The sequence below is a fragment of the Zingiber officinale genome, chromosome 8A, assembly GCF_018446385.1.
Source record: "Zingiber officinale cultivar Zhangliang chromosome 8A, Zo_v1.1, whole genome shotgun sequence".
Taxonomy (NCBI): Eukaryota; Viridiplantae; Streptophyta; class Magnoliopsida; order Zingiberales; family Zingiberaceae; genus Zingiber; species Zingiber officinale.
In genome coordinates, this window is record NC_056000.1 from 84,433,149 (window position 1) to 84,454,906 (window position 21,758).

Genomic DNA, 21,758 nt, shown 5'->3' on the forward strand with positions numbered 1-21,758 from the left:
TCGACTTTGTCATAGAGGTCGACATCTCCCGTGCCTTTGTGCCTGACCTATCATCCCGATTGTTCATACAACCAACCTTCCTCGCCGAATCAACTCCAAAACACGCTCAACGCTCAACTTTACGACACTCTCTAAAAAATCTCACCATTCCAAAAATTTGCTCACTTTCTTTCAGGATAAACAGAATCTTAAACTGTCTTCGAGTCCAACTTACTAGTTATTTTTGTCTAATCATGCACAAGATAATAAATAACTTGGCAGTCTTTAAAGAAGAAAAACACATCTTCAAAATTTACCCAATGAAACACATATCTTCTTTGTGAACATCTCTGAAATCCAACCCTAAATAGTTTTAAGAAATTGTAGGGCTGCAGGATGTCGGTTTATGAGCAATACACACTGACCTTAAATCTTCTTTGTGATCTCTGAAATCCAACCCTAAATAGTTTTAAGAAATTGTATGGCTGCAGGATGTCGCTTTATGAGCAATTTACAGACACTTCCAAAACCATTAAAGCTAGGAAGCAAAAAAATGCATCTCAAATAATTTTTTTTTGGAACTTTGACAATTTTAACAAAGCTAGCAAATCCAACCACATTTACGTTAGGACACATAAATACTTGATCATACTGATGGATGCTAAACAGGCAAATAATTGAATGTATAAATGAAAATACTGAGATTCTGGGACGCTATTTCTTTTTGGTTTTAGAAAAGCAAGAAACAAACAGGCAAATGCTCAGCTCAAGTGCCTTTGCGGCGTTTCACAAGTGCAACAAAACCAGCCTTGATAGGAGCAACTGAACGCGAAGAGCCACACTGCACAAGATGAGCTAATTCGTTATGCAAAAAGAAAACCAAGGAGTAGAAGAAACAAAAGTTCTATAACAGGGAGATTAAAATTGCAGTACAATTTCCAAGAAAACGATGAGACAGATAGCATGAGGTGAGGTTTTATACAGACTGCATCAATCAGCATATTGTTTGTGTTCTAACAATGCGTGATTTTGCTTACAGATGCTGTGCTCTTTAGCATGAGTGCATGCTTTAACACTTCATAAAGCCTCAGAACAACGTATTCTTTTATCATACAGCAATCAAGCAATGTAGGCAAATATAAGTCGTTGATCATCATGGGCATTTTGATGAATTCGAACATGAAATGTTGCTATACGCAAATGCAGAAGCATAAAAAGAAAATTACAATTTGAACACCATATCAAGAATGAAGATTAGACAGCTTAAAAGTTATGGAGTCTGCACCACATATTTATTATGAACATGAAGTGTCAATGATGACAAAGGACGAATCCGAATATTGTTTACTGTTTCACATAAAGTAAAATCCAATCTGCTTATATTTTAAATTTTAATCCTTACAAGAGCCTCAGAACAACTCGATATTTTTATCATACAGCTAATCAAGCAATGTAGGCAAAATATTAGTCGGTCATCATAGGCGCTGTGACGAATATAAACAAATATACGGACCACAAATAAAGGAATGAGAACAATATTGCATTATCATTTTAGAAAAGGTGCAGTCTCAACTAACTGAACAAAAAAAAGAATATCCAGTGTAATTTTCTAGAATGTCTGAATATACCCCTGCTGGGTGACAACTAGATACGAAGAGATATTAGTTGTTATATTTGTCATAAAAAATCAAATCACATCATGTTTTATCAGAACACCTTGTTTTTTATCATACAACTAATCATGAAATGTAGGCAAAAGTATGTTAGTTGATCATCATAGATGTTATGGAACATAGATAGTAGAAAACATCCACAAACAGGATCTAAGTAAAACAATCAATTAACTAAGACATGTGCAATCAGTTTAAGTGCTCACCTGTTCACAACGAAGAAAGAATAATCGGTTCTCCTTTGAAAGTATGGTATCAGGACTTTTGCAGCCATTGCAAATGACATACTCATCTGAACAAAAATAATGATGATTATGGGTCAAATCAGAAAGAAACACGACATATGACACACTTAAGTGGGCAGATGAATATGGACGAATGGCCTGGAGGGAGATCCTGTTTCCTTTCCCTTTCCCTCCACTACCCCCCATCCCTTATCCTATGCATCCACCCGAGTAAACAGGCTGTTAAAGTATGCTAGTAACTGGCTAGATTTGAAGGTGAAATCGACCAGCAGGCTACAATGTGTTATGATGAGCTGAGTTACAAACCCAAGTTTTAAATGAAGCGGTACTTTGATTTGTGTTGCCAGTTCAAATGAGAAAATATTCTAATGATCAAAATATATCCAAAGTTAAAAAAGTAGACAGCAGAAACCAGTAATGATATGCAGTAAACAGACCACCGATAATGACAGTTGATGCATCAGAAATTAAATTTCAAATTTCTTATAAAAGCTTACTGATGTATCTTCTAAGGATGCCCTCAAAATTTTTGGGGGCAAATCTACCCTTAATAACCAGTCTCTGCTGTCCATCAAGCGATCCATTTGTTCCCATTTCAGCAAGTAAAAAATTCATAACATGCTCTGGTTGCCTATGCATCCTGGAAAACACAGCCATTTTTAGAACAATGCAAGTTTGCCGTCATCAAGACGTGAAAACAAGAAAAAATATGCTATGAAAATTTCCTGTGTAATAGATTTATGGTAACGTAAACAAAAGAAATAGGCTTTGGTTGAAGTTATAAAAAAGGCAGTCCGGTGCACGAAGCTCCCGCTATGCGGGGTCCTGGGGAAGGATTCATTGTACGCAGTCTTACCTTGCAAAAAGAGGTTGTTTCCAAGATTTGAACCCGTGACCTTTTGGTCACAAAGCAACAACTTTACCGTTGCGCCAAGGCTCCCCTTCGCTTTGGCTAGAGTTATAGCAGATGAAATTTACAAATTAAGACTAACCAACAAAATGATTTTCATATTAACAGCAACTTGATTTTCAAGTTGCATAAAAGAGATCAGGGACATGGCAAAAGTAACCGAAAAACACAAAAGTGAACATGCCAAGTTTACAACAGGAATGAGGAAAATTAATGTGGAAAACAGGCCTAAGATCATCTTGCATATTGACCATTCCAGCACAATAAACCAGCCAAGCTTATCCTAATACAACAGACGTTATTGCTTGACAAGCTTTAAAAATTGTACATCAAAAAAGTAGTATCCACAATGACATATAAGAAACAGCATGAATGTGCTAGCTATTAGAAAGACTGATGTAAAAGAGCATCCAAACATAAAAGAAAGAAGTCATACGTTTTGCAAAGATCCATAAAGTTCACAAAAACTGTCTTCTTGGTTCCTTCTCTAAGAACTTGTGGAGGCCTCATCACAGTTCTACGCCTATCTCCAGCGAGATCAGGGTTATTCTCACGCAGTATATTAAATACTCGACCCATAAGCTGCATTGTCATATGTAAATATCATGAGTTCAAACAAAAATCTAAGAACCATAATTCTTTTGAAAGAAACAAGAGGCCAGCAGCCATGGAACTGTAGCACAGGCCTCCGTAAATTAAACTTACAACATAGCATAGAAACCAAAGTTTAAAATCTTAACCCGTGCCGAGGTTTCGCTCCTAGACATAAATAATACGATTTCAGTATCGTATCGTGACATGCCGATATGATTTTGATATTTTTTTTATTTATATATAGTAATTATTAATATGTTGGTGTATAATTTAAAAATAAATTGTATATTAATTTTATATAAGTTCTCCATTATTGAACAACTTAATATTGTTAAAAAAATAATTAAATATAGTTTTTTTTTAATAAAATTGATCTATCAACGAATCAAATTAAAATTGATACATCATAATATGTTACTTTATTAATACTAAAAAGAGTGACGTGTATTAGATGAAAGTATTGGTTCTTTAAATAATCATAATTATATAAATTAATACAAAAAATGCTATTTTATATAATAATCATTATATAAATTAACTATTTATTCATTTAATTAATTATTAATTTAAATAATATATATTTAAAATAGTAAAAAAAATTAAAATATCAATTAAACATTAAAACAGTAAACAATTTTAAAAAATATCAAAATATAAATTTAATTTATTAGATTTTTTTTTGAATTTTTAACTAAAAGTTAAAACAATAAAAAAACAGATTATTAATTAATAAAATTTATTAAAATTTTAAATATATTTTTATATATTTTATTAGAATAATTTAATTAGGATTTATTAAAGCCTCTTCGAAGTATCACACTTAAATTGAGAATTGTTTTGATTAATTAAATCTAATTTTAATTTTCTTCGGTGAATAGGCGCATCGCGCTCGTGTGATGCCCCTCCAACGGCATCACACATTGCGGGATGCCTCCGACCCATCTTCTGACGCACAACACGCGAGCGTGACTCACGCAAAATTGTCGCACATACAGTGCCAGTTCGCTCCACCGTTGGAACAGTAAAAATTGCTCATGCCGCCTGGCACGGAATGATATTTCAATCACTGATAAAGAGAGAATCTGAGTTTGGTTGGTCATTAAAGGGGGTACAATGATTGTAACCAAAGAAAACATCAACTAAGATGGTTGCAGAAGTGTACAGTGTAATTATTTACTCTCTCCCGTCCCTCCAAAAAGCACATTCATCACTTTAGTTTATTAACCCCAATGTAACAATCTAATGAGTGCTTTACACATAAGAAAGGAAAACAAACTTTCAAAACTATCCCCACCCAAAGAATTTTCTGGAACATGTACTTCAAAAGGACAGCTACTATAAAACTTAAACAAAGCCATTTTTCAAGAACATCTTCAATAGGATAAAAATATGGAAAATAAGTTGACGACACCTCTTCGTACTTATAATCACGATCAGTTCCTTCCCAAGGATATCGACTAACACCAAGGACAATGCCTTCTCCTTCTTCATCCTCCCGAACTTGATCACCTGATGATCAAATTACATTGTTATCTGATATCCAATTCATCAAAAAGATTTTCTTGAATTTCTAATGGTATAAGTGAATGCTGCATATGCTTCACTATGCATAGTTCAAAAACGTCACTAGGCGACTTATCCTAAGGTGCTCCTAGTTAATGTAAATAGCTGAAGGGCACCTTAATTGTTTTAAAATTAGCCAAAAACAACTTTTTATTTAAATATTTACTTTTGCACAAATGACCCTAGACAAGAATTGCAAGACTCAATATAAAGTGAATGTCAATGTAGTTAAACTCAAAAGAGAGTAAGCTGAGTTTAAAAACTCAGTGAACTTGGTTCATTGCAAATTGACACTCAATACCATGGATAACTGAGTAATTATGTTTTAAGAGCATGAATATTTTATTTTGCTCAAAATGCATATTCATTATTCAGAATGTATCCCATATTTGAATTTTTAAGAACACAGATTAAATTATCTCATACAAATCAGAATTGGCAGACTTTATGCAAATAGATCTTACCAGTTTGGTCTTGGTCTCCATTTTCATCATTCAGGAAGTTGGTTTCAACCTGTCAACAGATAAACAAAAGAATGATATATTTAAGGAAAAAAATAGTTATAGCAAATTTGACACAAATCAGAGTAGAGCTTTCCTACTGACAGGTTTCTTCTTCTTTTTCTTCAAGCCAACTAAACTTGGTTCACTTGTTTCAGTAACTGCACGAAGGAAATACTTTTATTTTTAAAACTCCATATAAGATTTAAAGAGTAGAGAGTTTTCAACAATAACCATACCAGTTAGATTTTCTGTTTTCTCAGTTAATTTGTCTAGCACTTCAGCAGGATCTTGAACCACAGGTTTCTTCTTTTTCTTCTTCTTAGTTGGATCAAAGGGCAAAATCTACATCCATTGTTTCCAAAAAAGAAAATAATTAACAGGGAAAAATTGCTGCGGAGAAGGGCAAAATTGACGGCAGACCAAAGTGGCCAAATACCACAGGAGCAATGCAACCAACAATTCAATAACAAGAACTAGCTAGCGAAAACCCAGTAATCGAATACCTCAGGCACCTCTTCCTTCAGCTCTGTAGGATCCTCACCCGTCATATTGTTCTCGACTTCAAATGCCCAAATCTGAATCTGAAGAAACCGTAAACAGCAATTCAATCAGAGCAAAAAACAACAACCGGAGAAAGGAACCATCAGATCGAAGCTCTGATACCAAACGTAAACAGAAAACAAACACATAAGAAGACTAGGAACAGATCTCGAACAAGATCAGCCACACTCCACATCCCATTTCCCCCAAACAAAAGCGTGCTACATCTCCATCAAATCGAATACAACGAAATCATCGACTAGAAATCTCAAGTACCTGGTAACAACTCACAATCCAAACCTGTATCCCGTAATCGTTAACGAGCTACTCCGCGGCGAAGGCAGCAAAAACAGCTCTGTAGTATCCTCCCTTGACGGACGCTACCATGGCTGCACTGCAGCTTGCTGGCTATTTATAGTTAGGTTGACGCTCGGGGTAGGGTTTTGCTGCGATGCCGCTGCAGTCAACCCCTTGATCCGGCCCATTGAACCATGACAACTCCAGCGGTTTTGATTAGGACGGTACATGAACGTGAATAAATTTGATGTTCCATAAGCTTATTTATATTTTATCAATTAAATAAATATTTTTAAAAAATATATATTAAATTAAACAAATAATCTTCGACATTTACGTTCAACTCGTTTCCATTCAATATTCTTAAATTATATACATCGATAAAATTTTTATTAACCTGCTAAATAAAAAAATTAAATAAATAAATTTATATTATCAAATTCAATAATTAACCTAACAAATTTAAAATATAAAAATTTTAAATAATCAAATAAATTCTAATTAAAAACTTGATAATATCTTAATCTCACGAAAAGAAATCAAATCAATTTTAAACCCTCATGATTTTATAGTTTGATTTAACTATAGTATATGTTGTATCGTTTATTGTAAAATAAACCTCTCGTGCACCTCCTTCCAAAACTTTATTGAATAGAGGTGATTCGTAAATCACATTTATATCATTACGTGATGTTGTAACTCCAAAAAAAGCATGTCATATTCATAAGTCAATAGATCCGACTGTTTCAAGCACAATTGTTGGGTGTCCATGATCGCCTTGAGTAAACTGGTCTCTCTAAGCGGCGAGACATTTTTTCCATTCCCAATACATACAATTAAAACTATCTAACATGCCAGGGAAACTATACCTTCACTCATGCATTTCAAATAAATGTTAGGTGTCAGCTGCAGTTGGTTTTCTCAAGTATTGACCTTCAAATACTTCATATACACATTTGTAGAAGTTGATCAAACAGTCGATAGCAGTGGTTTTCGCAAACCTTAGATATTCATCGGATTGGTCGGCAGGGGCTCCATATACTAATTGACGGAGAGCTGTTGTGCATTTTTGAAGTGGCAACAAGCTCATCCTTCCCGTTGCATCGATTCTCCATTAAAGATACTCTGAATGATTTTGTAATTTTTCGACAATGCCCAAAAATATCTCTCTTTGCATTCAAAATCTCGCCAAAACATTTCATCAGTATAAACTGGTTGATCAGAGAAGTAATCATTGAAAAGACGAGCGTGCCTGACTTCACTCTCCCGATCTAAATATGTTCTCGTATGTGTTCCGCCCGTTAAATAACTCATATCTACTTCCATCAACATTTTGGTGTTGTTACATAAGCATTAGCATAAATCTTTCATCAGCATCATCCGTTAGTTCATAACGCAAGAATTGACAGATCGTATTATTTCTAGTTAGATTGTTGTCGTTTGACATTGGGAGGATTGTATAATAGATGATTAGAATGGCAGGACAAATGAGTAGTTTGGATGATCAATAATAAGAAATGGATAGTTGTAGTTTGAATGAAAAAAAAAAGAAATTCATCATCTATAAATCATGAAAATTTAAAAGATAAAATAAAATAAATATACTAATATAAATATAGCAACGGATGGTTATTATTTCTCAATGATTATTAGTTCCATTCCAAGAGAAAAAATAAGTTTAAAACATCAAATCCACTCTTAAACAAAAAAAATTCTAAAGTTTACCTTCACACTCATTAATTTTTTTTTAAAGCTTTTTAAATTTTACACCCCTTTTAAAAAGTTTACGTTAGAGATATGAATTATAAACTTTAAACCTCACCTCACCTCTATAAGGTTTAAACATTTTTTTTTAAAAGTTTTTTTATTTTATAAACGTCTTACAAAATTTACATCTAACAATTTATCATATTTTAATGAGTTTTTATAATACTTATTCACAACTGTAACGAAATGCGCTTAGTTTTTGATCTGGTCTAATAAAAACACCAGTCATTTTCGTACCTTAAGTCGCGTCTTTGGTCCACGAAATGTCGTGTCTAAGAAAGAGAAACCTTGGGCTGATGGGAAACCGAGACCGGTTCTTAATCGATCAACGCTTGAAAGATCTGCCATCGTGTTCCTCCTCCGTGCTCGATTGAGATCGTTTAGGGTTTCTCCGCAACCCTCTCGGCACCCATCATACTCGTCCATCGAAATTCTGTGAGGATTTTTTTTGAGGTTTTTCTTCTACAATTTGGTCGCCGTTGATGGAGTCGTCCGGCGGAGGACTAGGCCCCCAACGGAGCCGGTCTGCTTCTCCCAGTAGAAGGTCGTCGAGAAGGTACCATATGCAGCTTGCTCCGTCGAGTTTCATCCGTGCGCGGCTTTCCGATGCGTTGGAGCACTTGGGGGTTTTACGGGCCGCGGCGAATCACAGGGAGGAGGCGAGCTTGATGTCGTCGGCGTTGAGGGGCCGTGGTTCTGGCCGTATGATCGGGGAGTCCGTGGTTTCTAGTGGTAGCGAAGGTGAGGTGGCGATTCGAATTATTGGCGTGGGAGATCAGGAGAGTCTGCGGGCGGGGGCGAGCGCGGGGACTGGGAGAGATGGCGATTCCGGTGGTCCAGGTGCTCCCAGTGAATCGATTTCTTCTTTGTCGAGGAGTCAAGTAGGAGATGAACGGAGTGGCGATGAGGTTGGTGAGTCGGCGTCGTCAGCATCTTCATCGACGGCGTCGGTGACCACAGCTGGTAGCAGCGCGGACGAAGCGGCAAACGCCACAGGAGGAAGTAGTGGAGACTCGGTGCACCAGAGATATGATATACAGCAAATAGCAAGGTGGACCGAACAGATACTGCCATTCTCCTTGTTGCTTTTGGTGGTTTTCATCAGACAGCATTTGCAAGGTGTGACTATATGGGTATCAACTGTTCATTTTCCCCCCATTCATTGTGATGTCCATGAGTACAATATGTGATTGAGCCTTATCCATTTCTTAAGCTTATGTGCTATCTTCTAAAATTTGAAACAACTTATCAAAGAAATGTCATGCTGTTATTGATTATGTGACATTATTAATTGGCTGCTAGAGGTTTCTTTGGGTACATTAGGAGTGATAGAAATTTCTGTCATTCTCTTTTCTTTTGTCTGGGTAATTCCTTCAGATGATAAGTTTGGGAAAATCACATGCTAAAATTTTGGGTACACAAGATGATATTATCATGCTTATCAAATTTTCATTCTTTTAAATGATATTATTTGGGCAAGTCATCTGCTCACTTGGAGACGGTCTTCTATTGGAGTTTGAATCCAATATTTACATGCTGTAGTCTGGTATCTTACCTTTATATCTACTCCTAATATAATAAACTTCATTGAAATAAACTATTCGTGTTTTTCAGCATGGATAAAAGATTATATTTTATATAATTTCCCCTTTGTGATATTTTGTGCAACCTGACAGGATTCTTCGTAACTATTTGGATTGCTGCAGTGATGTTCAAGTCTAATGATATTCTGAGGAAACAGACTGCTTTAAAGGTCTGTATCCCTAATCCACATTTTATCTCTTTCAATGTGCAACCTACTCTGGATATATGAAAATTGTTGTTAGATAATATTGTCCATAAAAAAATGTGTATTTACCTGAGCCTCGTTTCTAGACCTATAATCGGCAATTTGGAATGTTTGGATGCCTCCAGTAAATTTGAAATACAAATGGCCAAATGAATTATGAAGGTTCTTACATAATTTGTTGGCCTAACTAAAGGAGAAATTAAATGTTGGATATAGGCTAAAAGTTTTGTGCAACTTTTTTTTCAGTGAGCTCACACTTAATGGTCGATTTTTCCAGTAATAAAAGACATAATGCAGGTTATCCTAATTGAGAAGGCACCACACACCACATATACAACTGACTACTAGTTTAATTTTGACTCCAGTAAATACTCAATTACATGTGATGTAAGTTACATACACCTCCCAAGATGGCCATTTTGGAGAAGTATTCACACAACCGACATACATATCCTTTTGAAGTTATGTGTAAGTGATAATGCAATATTTTGTAGTTTATATGAACTTATATTTTGTCTTGCTTCCAAAATGGCTCAGGATTAAATCAAGCAAAAGGTTACATTTTTTTTATCTTAGAATTTCATGAAATTTAGTGAGATAATAAAAACATTTTGATAAAAAAAATCACTTTGAGTGCATTGTTGATATCTAGATTTTTCCAGTGAAGAATAAAACCTAAATTTCTGGAATGAACTAGACCTTCTGATTTTGGTCTGTGCAGGGTGAGAGAAAAATATCTGTGCTTGTTGGGATGACCTTAGTCTTCATGATTCATGTGTTTGGAGTCTATTGGCAGTACAGAAATGATGATCTTCTATACCCACTGATAATGCTGCCCCCCAAAGAAATACCACCATTTTGGCATGCCATATTTATCATTATGGTCAATGGTATCTGCAACACTGATTTCTATCTTCTTAATGTTACAATTTCCATGAAACTCTATTTTTTTTTTTTGCATACTACATACTAATTTACTGTCAAATCTGATCAAATGTTCGACTTTCCATTTGCGTTAACATTGCTTCTGCTTTATAGTTTCCTTTAGTTCATGCAAATCTATTTCAGTTTTACATTTATTTTTGTTAAAGTTGTTATGGTTAATAGTTATTCAGTTATACTTTAGTTGCACATGGGTTATTTAGTTATTCAATATTATGTTTGAGCCTTAAATATACAGTATGATTGTCCTCTCTTAATGAACACTACAATATTTTTCCTCTCAATTTGGTGTCACTGTATCTTCGCAGGTTAGATCAAGGTTAAGGTTTTCATTCAAACCTTTTATGGTCTGTTTGGGAGGAGGTGAGGGAAGGAGAAGGAAGGGGAAATAAGGGGAAGGGAAATTTTGAACCTCGTTTGGGAAGAAGTGAGGAAAGGGAAGGAAAGGTAAGAAAGGGTAAGTTTTAACCTTCGTTACCCATGGAAAGAGAGATTTTCTTACACCCCGAATTGGAGTGTAAGGAAGGGGAAGGGAAAACAAAATATTTTTTATTCCAATTTTATCCTTGTTCTTAATAGTTTAAGAAATATTTCAATTTCTAATTTTACTATATCATCGGAGTTCAATTTCCTCGTCTTCTTCACAGCTCGCTTGCTACCAGATTATTAGAGGAGGGGATCCGACACGTCTCCTAACTGAATTGAAGGGAGAAATTATTTTTGTCCTAAAAATTTAAGAGGATATCTACTATTTTTTTTAAATTTTTTCATCAAAATTTAATAAGTTTTAAAAAAATAGAAATTCTCGTTATCAGCGTTATCTTTCAAATTTTTTTATTTAAGATTTTTAAAATCATTATTTTCATTATTTCTCATTTAATTACTTGATTATCGATAATTCATTGTTTTGTTATGAATAGTATAAAAAATTTATTTTTTATTAAAAAAAGCTAATTTAAATGATAATATAAAAAATTAATTTTATTATTAAAAATATCTAATTTATATTTATAAAATAAATATTAATATTATGAAAATTTTCTAATTTAAAAAATAAGGGTATTTTTGTAACTTTATCTATTTAACCTTCATTCCTCTTCCTTTCCTCCCAAACAAAGTAACACATGTTACGTTAATGAACCTTCCATCCCTCCCAAACAAGGAGAAGTTAAATACTTTACTTTCCCTCACTCCCCCTTCTTTCCCCTCCCTTCCCCTTCCGTTAATGAACCTTCCCTCACTCCATCCAAACAGAGGGTTAGGTGGAGATTGAATTTCTGATGTGAAGTTGTGCCCTCCTCTCCATGTCACGCCCCTTCTCTCCATTTCTTAGTATTGACACCATGGTATGCAACACCCAAATGTGCCCAAACCTACTTTGAAGTTGAGGCTTAGTGGCCCACCCTTAAAAAATGAGGGCCAACTTGAAAATAGGAAAAAAGAATCCAATTGATGTCAAAATGTAGGAGTGCTTAAAATGCAACTATGTTGCATGGATACAGATACGGGTATCGTATCAGATACGACACGGATACAACAATACGAAAATTTTAAAAATATAAGACACGATATGGCTAGGATACGACGATTATTAAAAAATAAAAAAAATATTATATATATATATATATCGTATTAAAAATTAAAAATCCTAGAATAGAAAATCATGTTCATATTACATCAACCATAATATCCATTACAAACAAAAAGTAAACATAACAAAATGCAGCACATCAAATACATCTTAAATAAACAAGTAAAAAAAATCAAACATCCGTATCAGTCTCATCACCAACATCGCCTTCGTCAGTAAATAAGACTGACTCCAATTCAGGTTCATCAAGAGACAAATTGGCAATTTCAAGGATAGCAGCACCCTCCATGTCCATGGAATCAAATCCATCTACTCTAACATTCCACATCTTACTTTCTCCTTCATTATAATGTGGACTCCTCCTAGATAAAAGACGAAGATTATAGTGAACATATACCAAATCTTCCGCTCTTTGTGGTGTTATCTTGTTCCTCTTCAATGAGTGTATGAAATTGTAGGTGCTCCAATTTCTCTCACAAGAAGAAGAAGAAGCAAGTAGCTTTAAGGCTAAACTTTAAAGAGTTGGTGTAGAAGCTGTTGGTTGCTACTCGGAAAACCTAGAGGTTCCACTGTACAAAAATTTTGTACAAAGGTCTGAACCTTTTTCCTAGCTACCATGTGTTCTTTTAAATTAAATTTTGGATCGCCTGCGGAACTTAACACGTTTGATCCAAAACTTAATCTATTTGTTCTTTTAGGTTTTAACTTGGATCTCCTGCGGAACTTAACACGTTCGACCCAAGTCTCCTTAAGTTATTAATTCCATTAAATACTAATTTCCATAAAAGGTTCCCAGTACTGACGTGGCGAGGCACATGGCCTTTTTGGATATGGGAGCAACCACCACCGACTAGACAAAACCTTTAATAGAAAGCTAATATTTAATTTCCTAAAATAACTTTAGGTTAACCAAAGAGAACAATCAAATCACAAGGAAAAGAAAGAAAACAAAAGAACACAACATCGAAAACATATTCGAAATACTAGATCATAAGCCTCTTGTATTTGGTATTATTTCCATAAATAACTAGCATGATGCGGAAATAAAAATTACTAATTATACCTTGTAGAAAAACCTCTTGATCTTCTACCGTATTCCTCTTCTAACCTCGGACGTTGTGTGGGCAACGATCTACCAAGATGAGAAACCACCAACCACCTTCTTCTCCTCCAAGCAAGGTTCGGCCACAAAGGAAGAACTTTACCAAAGAAGAAAATCAAAATACTAACCAAGCTCCAAGAGATGCTAACTTTCTCTCCTTCTTCTTCTTCTCCAGTAGTATCCGGCCACCACAAGAACTCCAAGAGAGATGAAGTATTCGGCCACCACAAGAGGAAGAGAGGGAGAGGGTAATGGCCGGCCACAACACCAAGGAAAAAGGGAGAGAAAACAATAGAGGTTGTGTCTCATGAAGGCACCCCTACCCCTTCTTTTATATTCCTTGGCCTAGGCAAATTAGGAAATTTAATTACAATAAATTTTCCTTAATTTCCTTGACTTGATTTAATTGAGAGAAATAAAATAAAATTTCCCAAATCAATTTCAAGTGGCCAGCCACATCGTTGGAAAACAAAGAGGACAAGTTTTCAACAATTAAAACTTCCTAATTTGTTTCCGGAAATTTTTAAAAATAAAATTTCTCTTTAAAATCTCTTCATGGTTAATAAAAGGAAATATCTATAATTTTAATTTTATTAACATGTGAATAATTTTAAAGAAAATAAAAAACTCTCCAATCTACAAATAAGGAAAGAGATCTAATCTCTTTCTTTAATCTTTTGTAAATCTTTTACAAGAGAGATATTTTAATTCTAATTCTCTTTAAATTATATCTTCCACATTATAATAAAAATTAAAATTAAATTTCTTTTTAATTTATTTTGGCCGGCCCTACTAGCTTGGGTTCAAGCTAGGGCCGGAGGCCGGCCCTAGCTTGGTTCCCAAGCTAGCTTGGCCGACCCCTTACAGTGGGTATAGAAGGTGGGTATAGGTGGGTATAGAACTCTATAAATAAGAGGCTACGATAGGGACCGAGAGGAGGAATTGGTTTTGGTCTCCGATAAAATTAAGCATCCGTGTTCGCAACACACAACTTAATTTTATCAATGATAATTCATTCCACTAGAGAACTATCATCAACTACCGCACGATCCCAAATTACATTTTGGGCTCCTTCTTATTAGAGTGTGTTAGTCTCCTGTGTTTAAGATATCGAATGTCCACTAATTAAGTGAGTTCGACAACTCGTTTAATTAATATCTAAGTCCAAGAGTAGTACCACTCAACCTTATTGTCGTATCGGACTAAGTCCACCTGCGGGGTTTAACACGACAATCTTTATGAACTCCTCTTGAGGACATTATCAACCTAGTATCTCTAGGACACGTTTTCTACTATAATCAACAACACACACTATAAGTGATACCATTTCCAACTTATCGGGTTTATTGATTCAACGAACTAAATCTCACCCATTGATAAATTAAAGAAATAAATATCAAATATATGTGCTTGTTATTATATTAGGATTAAGAGCACACTTCCATAATAACTGAGGTCTTTGTTCCTTTATAAAGTCAGTATAAAAGAAACGACCTCAAATGGTCCTACTCAATACACTCTGAGTGTACTAGTGTAATTATATAGTCAAGATAAACTAATACCTAATTACACTACGACCTTCTAATGGTTTGTTCCTTTTCCATTTTGGTCGTGAGCTACTGTTTATAATTTATAAGGTACTGATAACATCATCTTCTGTATGTGACACCACATACTATGTTATCTACAATATAAATTAAATGAACAACTACAAATAAATGTAGACAATTAGACCAAATGTGATTCTTTATTCATAATAAATGTTTACAAAGCTTAGGCTTTCAGTATACATTCCAACAGAAGTACCATGGATAACCCACCACTTAGTTGGAGACATCAAACCTCGATCACACATTGAATCATTATCAGAAAAATCATCAATGGAAGCTGAAAAAGAGGCAAACTCCTCATTAACACTTCTTCGTTTGGATGAATTGGAGTAATATCTTTTAATGCACTTTTTCCTTTCCCTTAAAACTTCGATGTCCCTATGAGGAGGAAGACGATTGGGGGATTCTTGGAGCCACTCATGGCTATAGTACCTACATAAAAAGATTGATAGTTTAACATCATTCATGAACTAATATTTCTAATTTGTTAAAATTTAGAAAGTTAAAATTTTTTAGAGCTTTACCTTGAATTCAAAGGATGCGCCAAACAATGAAGAGGTGTATTGCTTTTATTCCATCACTCCACTAGAATATTATGAACAACCTCGTAAAACTTTGAATCTCCACTATGAGGCCCCTTTGAGATAGCGACTCTCATTTTTTCTATCATTTCATCCCACCACTCATAGACTAAATGAAGACAAGGTTGATCAGTGTCTGCTTTCCTTAGCATCTCATAAATTGGACTTGTGAAAGCAAGTATATAATCAAATTTTTTTCCCAAAATTGATCATCCAATATCTTGTACTTCACTAATCTGGCCTTCACTACATCATCCTCGTACAAATCCCATCTTTCACTAAGCACCATGTTTTCAAGACATTTCTTGATTTGCCTGAACCTTTTAAGCATAATGATTGTGGAAGCAAATTGAGTATCCGCAAGTGATAGCATCTTCAAGTTTGAGTTATCGTTGAACATTGATAATCTCATATTGTGATTCATGATAAAATTCTTGATCATTGAAGCATCATTTGCTATTTCTGAAAGGCTTCTTTGTTTTGTAGAGAGTCAGTCGGTGCACAAATATTCTTCAAAGCAAGATTCAATGTGTGCACAACGCAAGGAGTCTAAAATATGTGTGGGTACTTTGCCTCAACGAGTAACCCAACAGCTTTGCAAACAGGAGCATTATTGGTGACCACTTGGACAACATTCTGATGTCCCACTTCATTTATGATATTAATGAGCAACTTAGAGATGAAAGCTTTATCCTTGTACTCACCTTCACAATTTATCGTCTTCAAAAACATAGGACCACTTTTACACACGACCATGATATTAATTGGCGGTCTTCTTTGCACATCTGACCACCCATCACTACAAATACTAACTCCCTTTTGTTTCCAAGCAGCTTTTGTTGGCTCCAAAAGCTTTCCAATATGAGCTTTTTCTTTTTGAAGAAGTGAAGTTCTCAATAAATTGTATCCAGGTGGAAGATAACCTGGAATTGTTCGTTGAGTAGTCAAACTGAAAGCACGAACATAATGAGGATTCCTAGCAATATTGAAAGATAATCCCCCGGTGTAAAACAACCTTGCAATTTTAGAGTGGAGCTTATCTCTGGCGTTCAAGTTAAAAGTTTCTTCAAGCGGGCCAAGTGGTCCTTTCCTCTTCTTTGTTGGATCATCATTTTGCAAAATACCACTAAAACAAAATGAGGATTTTGAAGCCATATTTGATGATCCAAAAGACGAAGGCAACGTAACTTCTTTCTGTTTAGAATTCTTCTTTCTCAATTCTGCATCATCAATAAGTTGTTGCATACGCTTCATTTGATCCATTGTAACAGCCGTACAACCTGCAATTCCAGCACCTTTTTGTTTTAACAGGTGTGCTTTCACTCTTGAATATGATCCTTTGCACACTTTACTACATATATTACATGACAAAGTGACATTTCTTCCTCTTGTCTTTTCCACCTTGGTTACAAATTTCCACAAAGGAGAATAATCATCAACATCCTCCTGTGCACTCTCATTTTGAAAACTTTCCATGGAAAATAGGCTGAAAATAACAATTAAGAAGCAGCGGAGGGGGGCCTATTGTTAAACTTACCAGAAACTTACCAAAAGCAAAAATAAATTCGTGATCTCAGAAGGGAAAACAAAAAAGTAAACTTACCAAAAAGAGGGCAGCAATGGGAAGCAATGGCGGGCTTTTGCGAGCAGCGTCGGGCTTTTGCGAGCAGCACTAGGCTTTTGCGAGCAGCGACGGGCTGCTGCGAGCAGCGGTGGGCTGCTGCGAGCAGCGGTGGGCGGCTTCTGAGCAGCGGCGGACTTCTGCGAGCAATGGCGGGTTGCTGTTGAGCAGTGGAGGGCTTCTGCGAGTAGCGGCAGGTGATGGAGAGAGACGGAGAGCGCTGGTGAGCAGCGGAGAGCGCTAGTGAACAGTGGAGAGCACAGGCGAACAGCGGAGAGCGCATGCGACAACGGTGTAGGCGACAGTCGCGATGAAGAAAGGTCGTGTTGCGATGGCAAAAGAGAATCGGGAGTAGGGAGAGTAATTTAGGGTTTTTTTTTTCCATTTGAATAAGTAGTCCTCATAATTTTATTATTTTTTAATTTTACCCTCAATTTTTAATTTTTTTTTGCAATTGAGCCCAAACGTGTTTGGAAACGTGTCCCATCCGTGTCCTAGCCGTATCTGACTGGTCAAAGTTGTAAAAAGTCAATGACATGGTTTTGCCGTGTCCGACACGTGTATTTGCGTGTCGTGTCCGTGTCGTGTCTGTGTCTGTGTCCGACACTTCCAAAAAAATATTTTTGGAAATGTCTGTGCTACACTGAAATGCAAATTCCAGAAAAATAAAACTGAAATAATAATTTGAGTGAGCCGTGAACGTTTGAAGATCAATCTAGGGTATCACATCATCAGAGTTCCTCAATTGTTTTTCTTAGTGTTGTGTTCTCCTCACCTTTGTCAAGTGTCTTAATTTTCTTCTTTCATGAGATATTTTCTAATTTATGTAAAGAGAGGGATATATCCATTCACTAGAAAAAATTGAACTGTCAATCAATTTTCTTGAATGTCCTTTTGATATTAAATTCATTGATGTTTTTCAAGATTTTTTATTCCTTTGTTGATTTCTTGCTAAATTTTTAGAACTCCAATGGCTAGTTAACATTTTGCATCTTTGCTTTAAATTACACCCGGTGTGCTAGCATATCTTGACCTGTTACATATGTTTCAGATATTTTGGTCCGCCAAGCAGCCATGATTCTTAAGTGTTTGCTGTTGATCTACTACAAAAATAGTAGAGGACATAACTATCGAAAGCAGGTAATCCAGCATGTATTGTCTCAAGTTGTCTTTAAAGCATGTCAATAATTTATCTTCGAGTAGGTTTTACATATCTGGATAAGATCCCATGATAACAAGTAACAAATAATTTTTAGAAGAATATTAATGGTATTAACTGTTACTATTTAAATGGAGCTTAGTTTTGAGCTGCTTTGTAACTTGGAAGTGTGGGGTTGGACTGTTCCACTTATGGATTTTTAAATCGTTTAATGTGAATTTCTGAAGAAATTGAATAAAGATGAATTGCTAATTGATTTCAACATAATTCCAACTGGATGCTCGTATCCTCTCTTCAAATTTTCTTGTAGAAGAAATTGAATAAAGATGTATTGCTAATTGACTTCAACGTAATTCCAACTGGATACTCATATCCTCTCTTCAATTTTTCTTAAGCATACAAATGCATTCACTCCAACATTACAAAAAGGATCTCTAGAAAGTGTCATTAGTGACTTCAATTCTGAAACTATGAGTTCTATATTTGTTTATCATCTGAACATATAAAGTGTTGGTTGGGAAGGCGAATTTTGTCCTTGCAACAGCCATAGGCACAGCATGTGACTGTAGACCAAGGCTCGTTATTACTTGCCTCTTGCATGATCTTTTTCTCTATGCTTATATAGGAATATTTAGAATAAGCTAGGATGAATATTCAATCCAAGTTTGTAATTGCTTGAAGCTGCTAAAGCTCAGCACAGTATTGAGTGATTAAGTAACCACGTAAATGTATTTAGTTACGGAATTCCCAGCAGCTTTTGGTGAAGCTAATTTTTAACTGTTTATTTATTTCTTTTCAGGGGAAATTGTTAACGCTTGTTGAATACTTCCTGCTACTATACCGCGCTCTCTTACCAACGCCTGTTTGGTACCGGTTCTTCCTGAACAAGGAATATGGGAGCCTGTTCTCGTCCCTCACTACAGGGCTATATCTTACTTTCAAGTTGACTTCAGTCATTGAGAAAGTGTGTTACTCTTCTTTTTTTAGGAACTAGTGTCTCTTCTGCTAAATTTTGATACTTTTCATAAGCCTAATAATCACCATTCAGTATCATTTGGAAACATTGCCAATTTTTTTTTACTTCTCCCAGATTCAATCATTTTTTGCTGCATTGAAAGCACTATCACGAAAAGTATATTATGGTTCTTATGCAACAACAGATCAGGTAAAATCTCAATATTTCGACTATATTAAACCTAATATAATTTAAATCTGATTGGCATGTGTACCTGTAGATATTTGATCAAGTTTCCCCTGGTTTTATGTGATCTTTTCTTGAATACTTAGTCCCTTTACTCGTAGACCTCAATGGAAGTATAAGATACTTGTAGTTAACCTGAACAACTACACTTGATGACGACAACTTAGCCTCTTTTACCATGTTGGTTCACGGTGTTAGTAGTAAAGCCTTGGTCACTTGTTGTCGGGTTACATTTTGTTCAGAGTAGAGAGCAACAGAGAATGAAAATGAAACAAGAAGTAAATGGAATGAAAAATGAGAAATGGAAGAAAAAAAATGTAAGGAGAAATTTATAGTGAATTTGCACGTGTACAGAATAGAGACATTGATTAATAACTTGTTGGTAATTAATTGGTTTGGCACATAGCCACCAATAGAATAATGAAGTTGATTTCCTTTACCAGGAGTATGATTTTTAAGCAGTTCCTTTTGAGGCTATTAAAATATGATAAATCATTGAACAATCTGGTTTCATTAAATCGAAAAGGAAACTGGATGAGAACCATACACAATCTAGAATTTAATTAAGAAAATCTATGCTCACATACTGAAACCAGACTGAACTGCCAGAAATTATCAGATCTATCTAGTGCTTTAAACCTGATGTACACCTTGGCTTGTAACCAATCAGTGTGTCTCTGTTCTTTGAATCCTTCTATTTCATTTGATTTTTTGATAAGTTCACTCAATGCTGAGAAATTTCCATTTGTCCCTATTCCTGTGCATTTTGACTTATTAACTGTAATAACACTACGAATGAATTCCATTGTAATCCAAAAACAAACAAAATTCTCTATATACTCACATGTAGAATTTTTGCAGGTTGTTGCAGCTGGTGATCTTTGTGCCATATGTCAAGAAAAAATGCATGTTCCTATCTCACTTCACTGCAGGCACATTTTCTGCGAGGACTGCGTCTCAGAGTGGTAAATTCTCTCTGATATAAAGTTGGTTTGGCCGATAGAATTCACCAGAGCATTATATATTATATTCAAATTCGATGCCTATAACTTTGCTAATTGAAATTCCACTGGAATTGGATCAGTTGATATTGATTTAGTTTCCTAACTGGCTTCCCTGTAAATGCTGTATCTTAATTAGCTACTAACAAGGATGCATTCCCTCCCTCGTCAGGTTCGAGAGAGAACGAACATGCCCATTGTGCAGGGCATTGGTCAAGGCAGCAGGTCTCCGGTCATTCGCAGATGGCTCAACCGGCTTATTCGTTCAGTTGTTCTAGTTCCCGCATTGGCAGGATTCACTAATGCATCGGAGACTTGTCCCCTCCCAGGAAGCTATTGCCAGACTCTACTGATCGCTCGCTGCGGTTCATGACCATATTTTTGTAACACAGGTATTCCTTCTAGTGTGCACCGAAAGAGATATGTTATCGTATACGTGTTATTTCTCCCTTGCTTTCGTTCTTGTAGAATATTTACAGCATTTATCAAAATGTAAATAAGAGGATTGTCAACTCTTTTGTATTTCAGTGGATGAAAATAAATATATGAAAGGATATGTGAGTTTAACTTATTTGGTCTTCTTAGCTCATCTAGTTAGACTAAGTCAATTGGATTGATTCATTTATTAGGCCCGTGTCACTCGACTTGCTTGACCTATCTATTTGGTCTATGTCCACTGGAGGTCGACAACAGGAAGATGAATTATCCCCTTTATGTCCACTGGAGGTCGACAACAGAAAGATGAATTATCCTAAAAATCAAAATCAACTTTTCGAATTTTTACAACTTTAATAAAATAAATACTTGCATGGAAAGAATTTAAAAACTAATTAAAAAAAATGAGGTACAGAAATTTTACTTGGTTTATAATATTACTAATCCAAGACGTTAAAAGTTTACTAAAATCTTCTTCGGACGAAGAAGCCTCTTACAACAGTCAAAGCTGAATTACGAAGCTAAACTCAAGATAGAACGTTTACAAGTGTTCTTCTTTGTATTTTTCAGTGTTGTTTAGCTTCGGGATCAGGGTTGTATTTATAGTCCTAATCGGGGTGCTTGGAAGGGTTCCAGGTGCCTGGATGTGGATACAATT

At 35.4% G+C, this 21,758-nt stretch overlaps 2 protein-coding genes and 2 non-coding genes across 9 annotated transcripts; 1 reads left to right on the plus strand and 3 right to left on the minus strand.

Annotated features, from left to right (window-relative positions):
- Positions 1–537: 537 nt before the first annotated feature.
- LOC122009778 (eukaryotic translation initiation factor 2 subunit beta) lies at positions 538–6,511 on the minus strand. 6 transcript variants are annotated; one of them, XM_042566065.1, is made up of 11 exons: positions 6,305–6,510; positions 6,128–6,225; positions 5,968–6,045; positions 5,701–5,806; positions 5,567–5,622; positions 5,426–5,474; positions 4,810–4,907; positions 3,241–3,386; positions 2,392–2,534; positions 1,856–1,941; positions 538–820 (listed from the first exon to the last, which is right to left on the minus strand). In XM_042566065.1, the coding sequence occupies exons 3-11, from the start codon at positions 6,010–6,012 to the stop codon at positions 746–748; spliced, it is 804 nt and encodes a 267-aa protein (XP_042421999.1). In that variant the 5' UTR covers positions 6,013–6,045; positions 6,128–6,225; positions 6,305–6,510; the 3' UTR covers positions 538–745. The 6 variants fall into 6 exon arrangements, with proteins under 6 accessions (XP_042421999.1, XP_042421997.1, XP_042421998.1 ...); XM_042566063.1 differs by lacking the exon at positions 6,128–6,225; XM_042566064.1 differs by lacking the exon at positions 6,128–6,225 and having other exon boundaries at positions 6,296–6,510.
- On the minus strand, positions 1,060–1,144 carry LOC122013199. The gene has a single exon (XR_006120525.1). It is a non-coding gene; the product is annotated as a small nucleolar RNA SNORD34 (small nucleolar RNA).
- Positions 1,383–1,465, minus strand: LOC122013198. The gene has a single exon (XR_006120524.1). It is a non-coding gene; the product is annotated as a small nucleolar RNA SNORD34 (small nucleolar RNA).
- A 1,835-nt stretch (positions 6,512–8,346) lies between the features above and the next one.
- Positions 8,347–21,236, plus strand: LOC122009779 (E3 ubiquitin-protein ligase RNFT1-like). Its single transcript, XM_042566068.1, has 8 exons — positions 8,347–9,187; positions 9,745–9,821; positions 10,579–10,747; positions 18,356–18,444; positions 19,263–19,427; positions 19,554–19,628; positions 20,526–20,629; positions 20,838–21,236. The coding sequence occupies exons 1-8, from the start codon at positions 8,551–8,553 to the stop codon at positions 20,941–20,943; spliced, it is 1,422 nt and encodes a 473-aa protein (XP_042422002.1). The 5' UTR covers positions 8,347–8,550; the 3' UTR covers positions 20,944–21,236.
- The last annotated feature ends 522 nt before the right edge of the window (positions 21,237–21,758 follow it).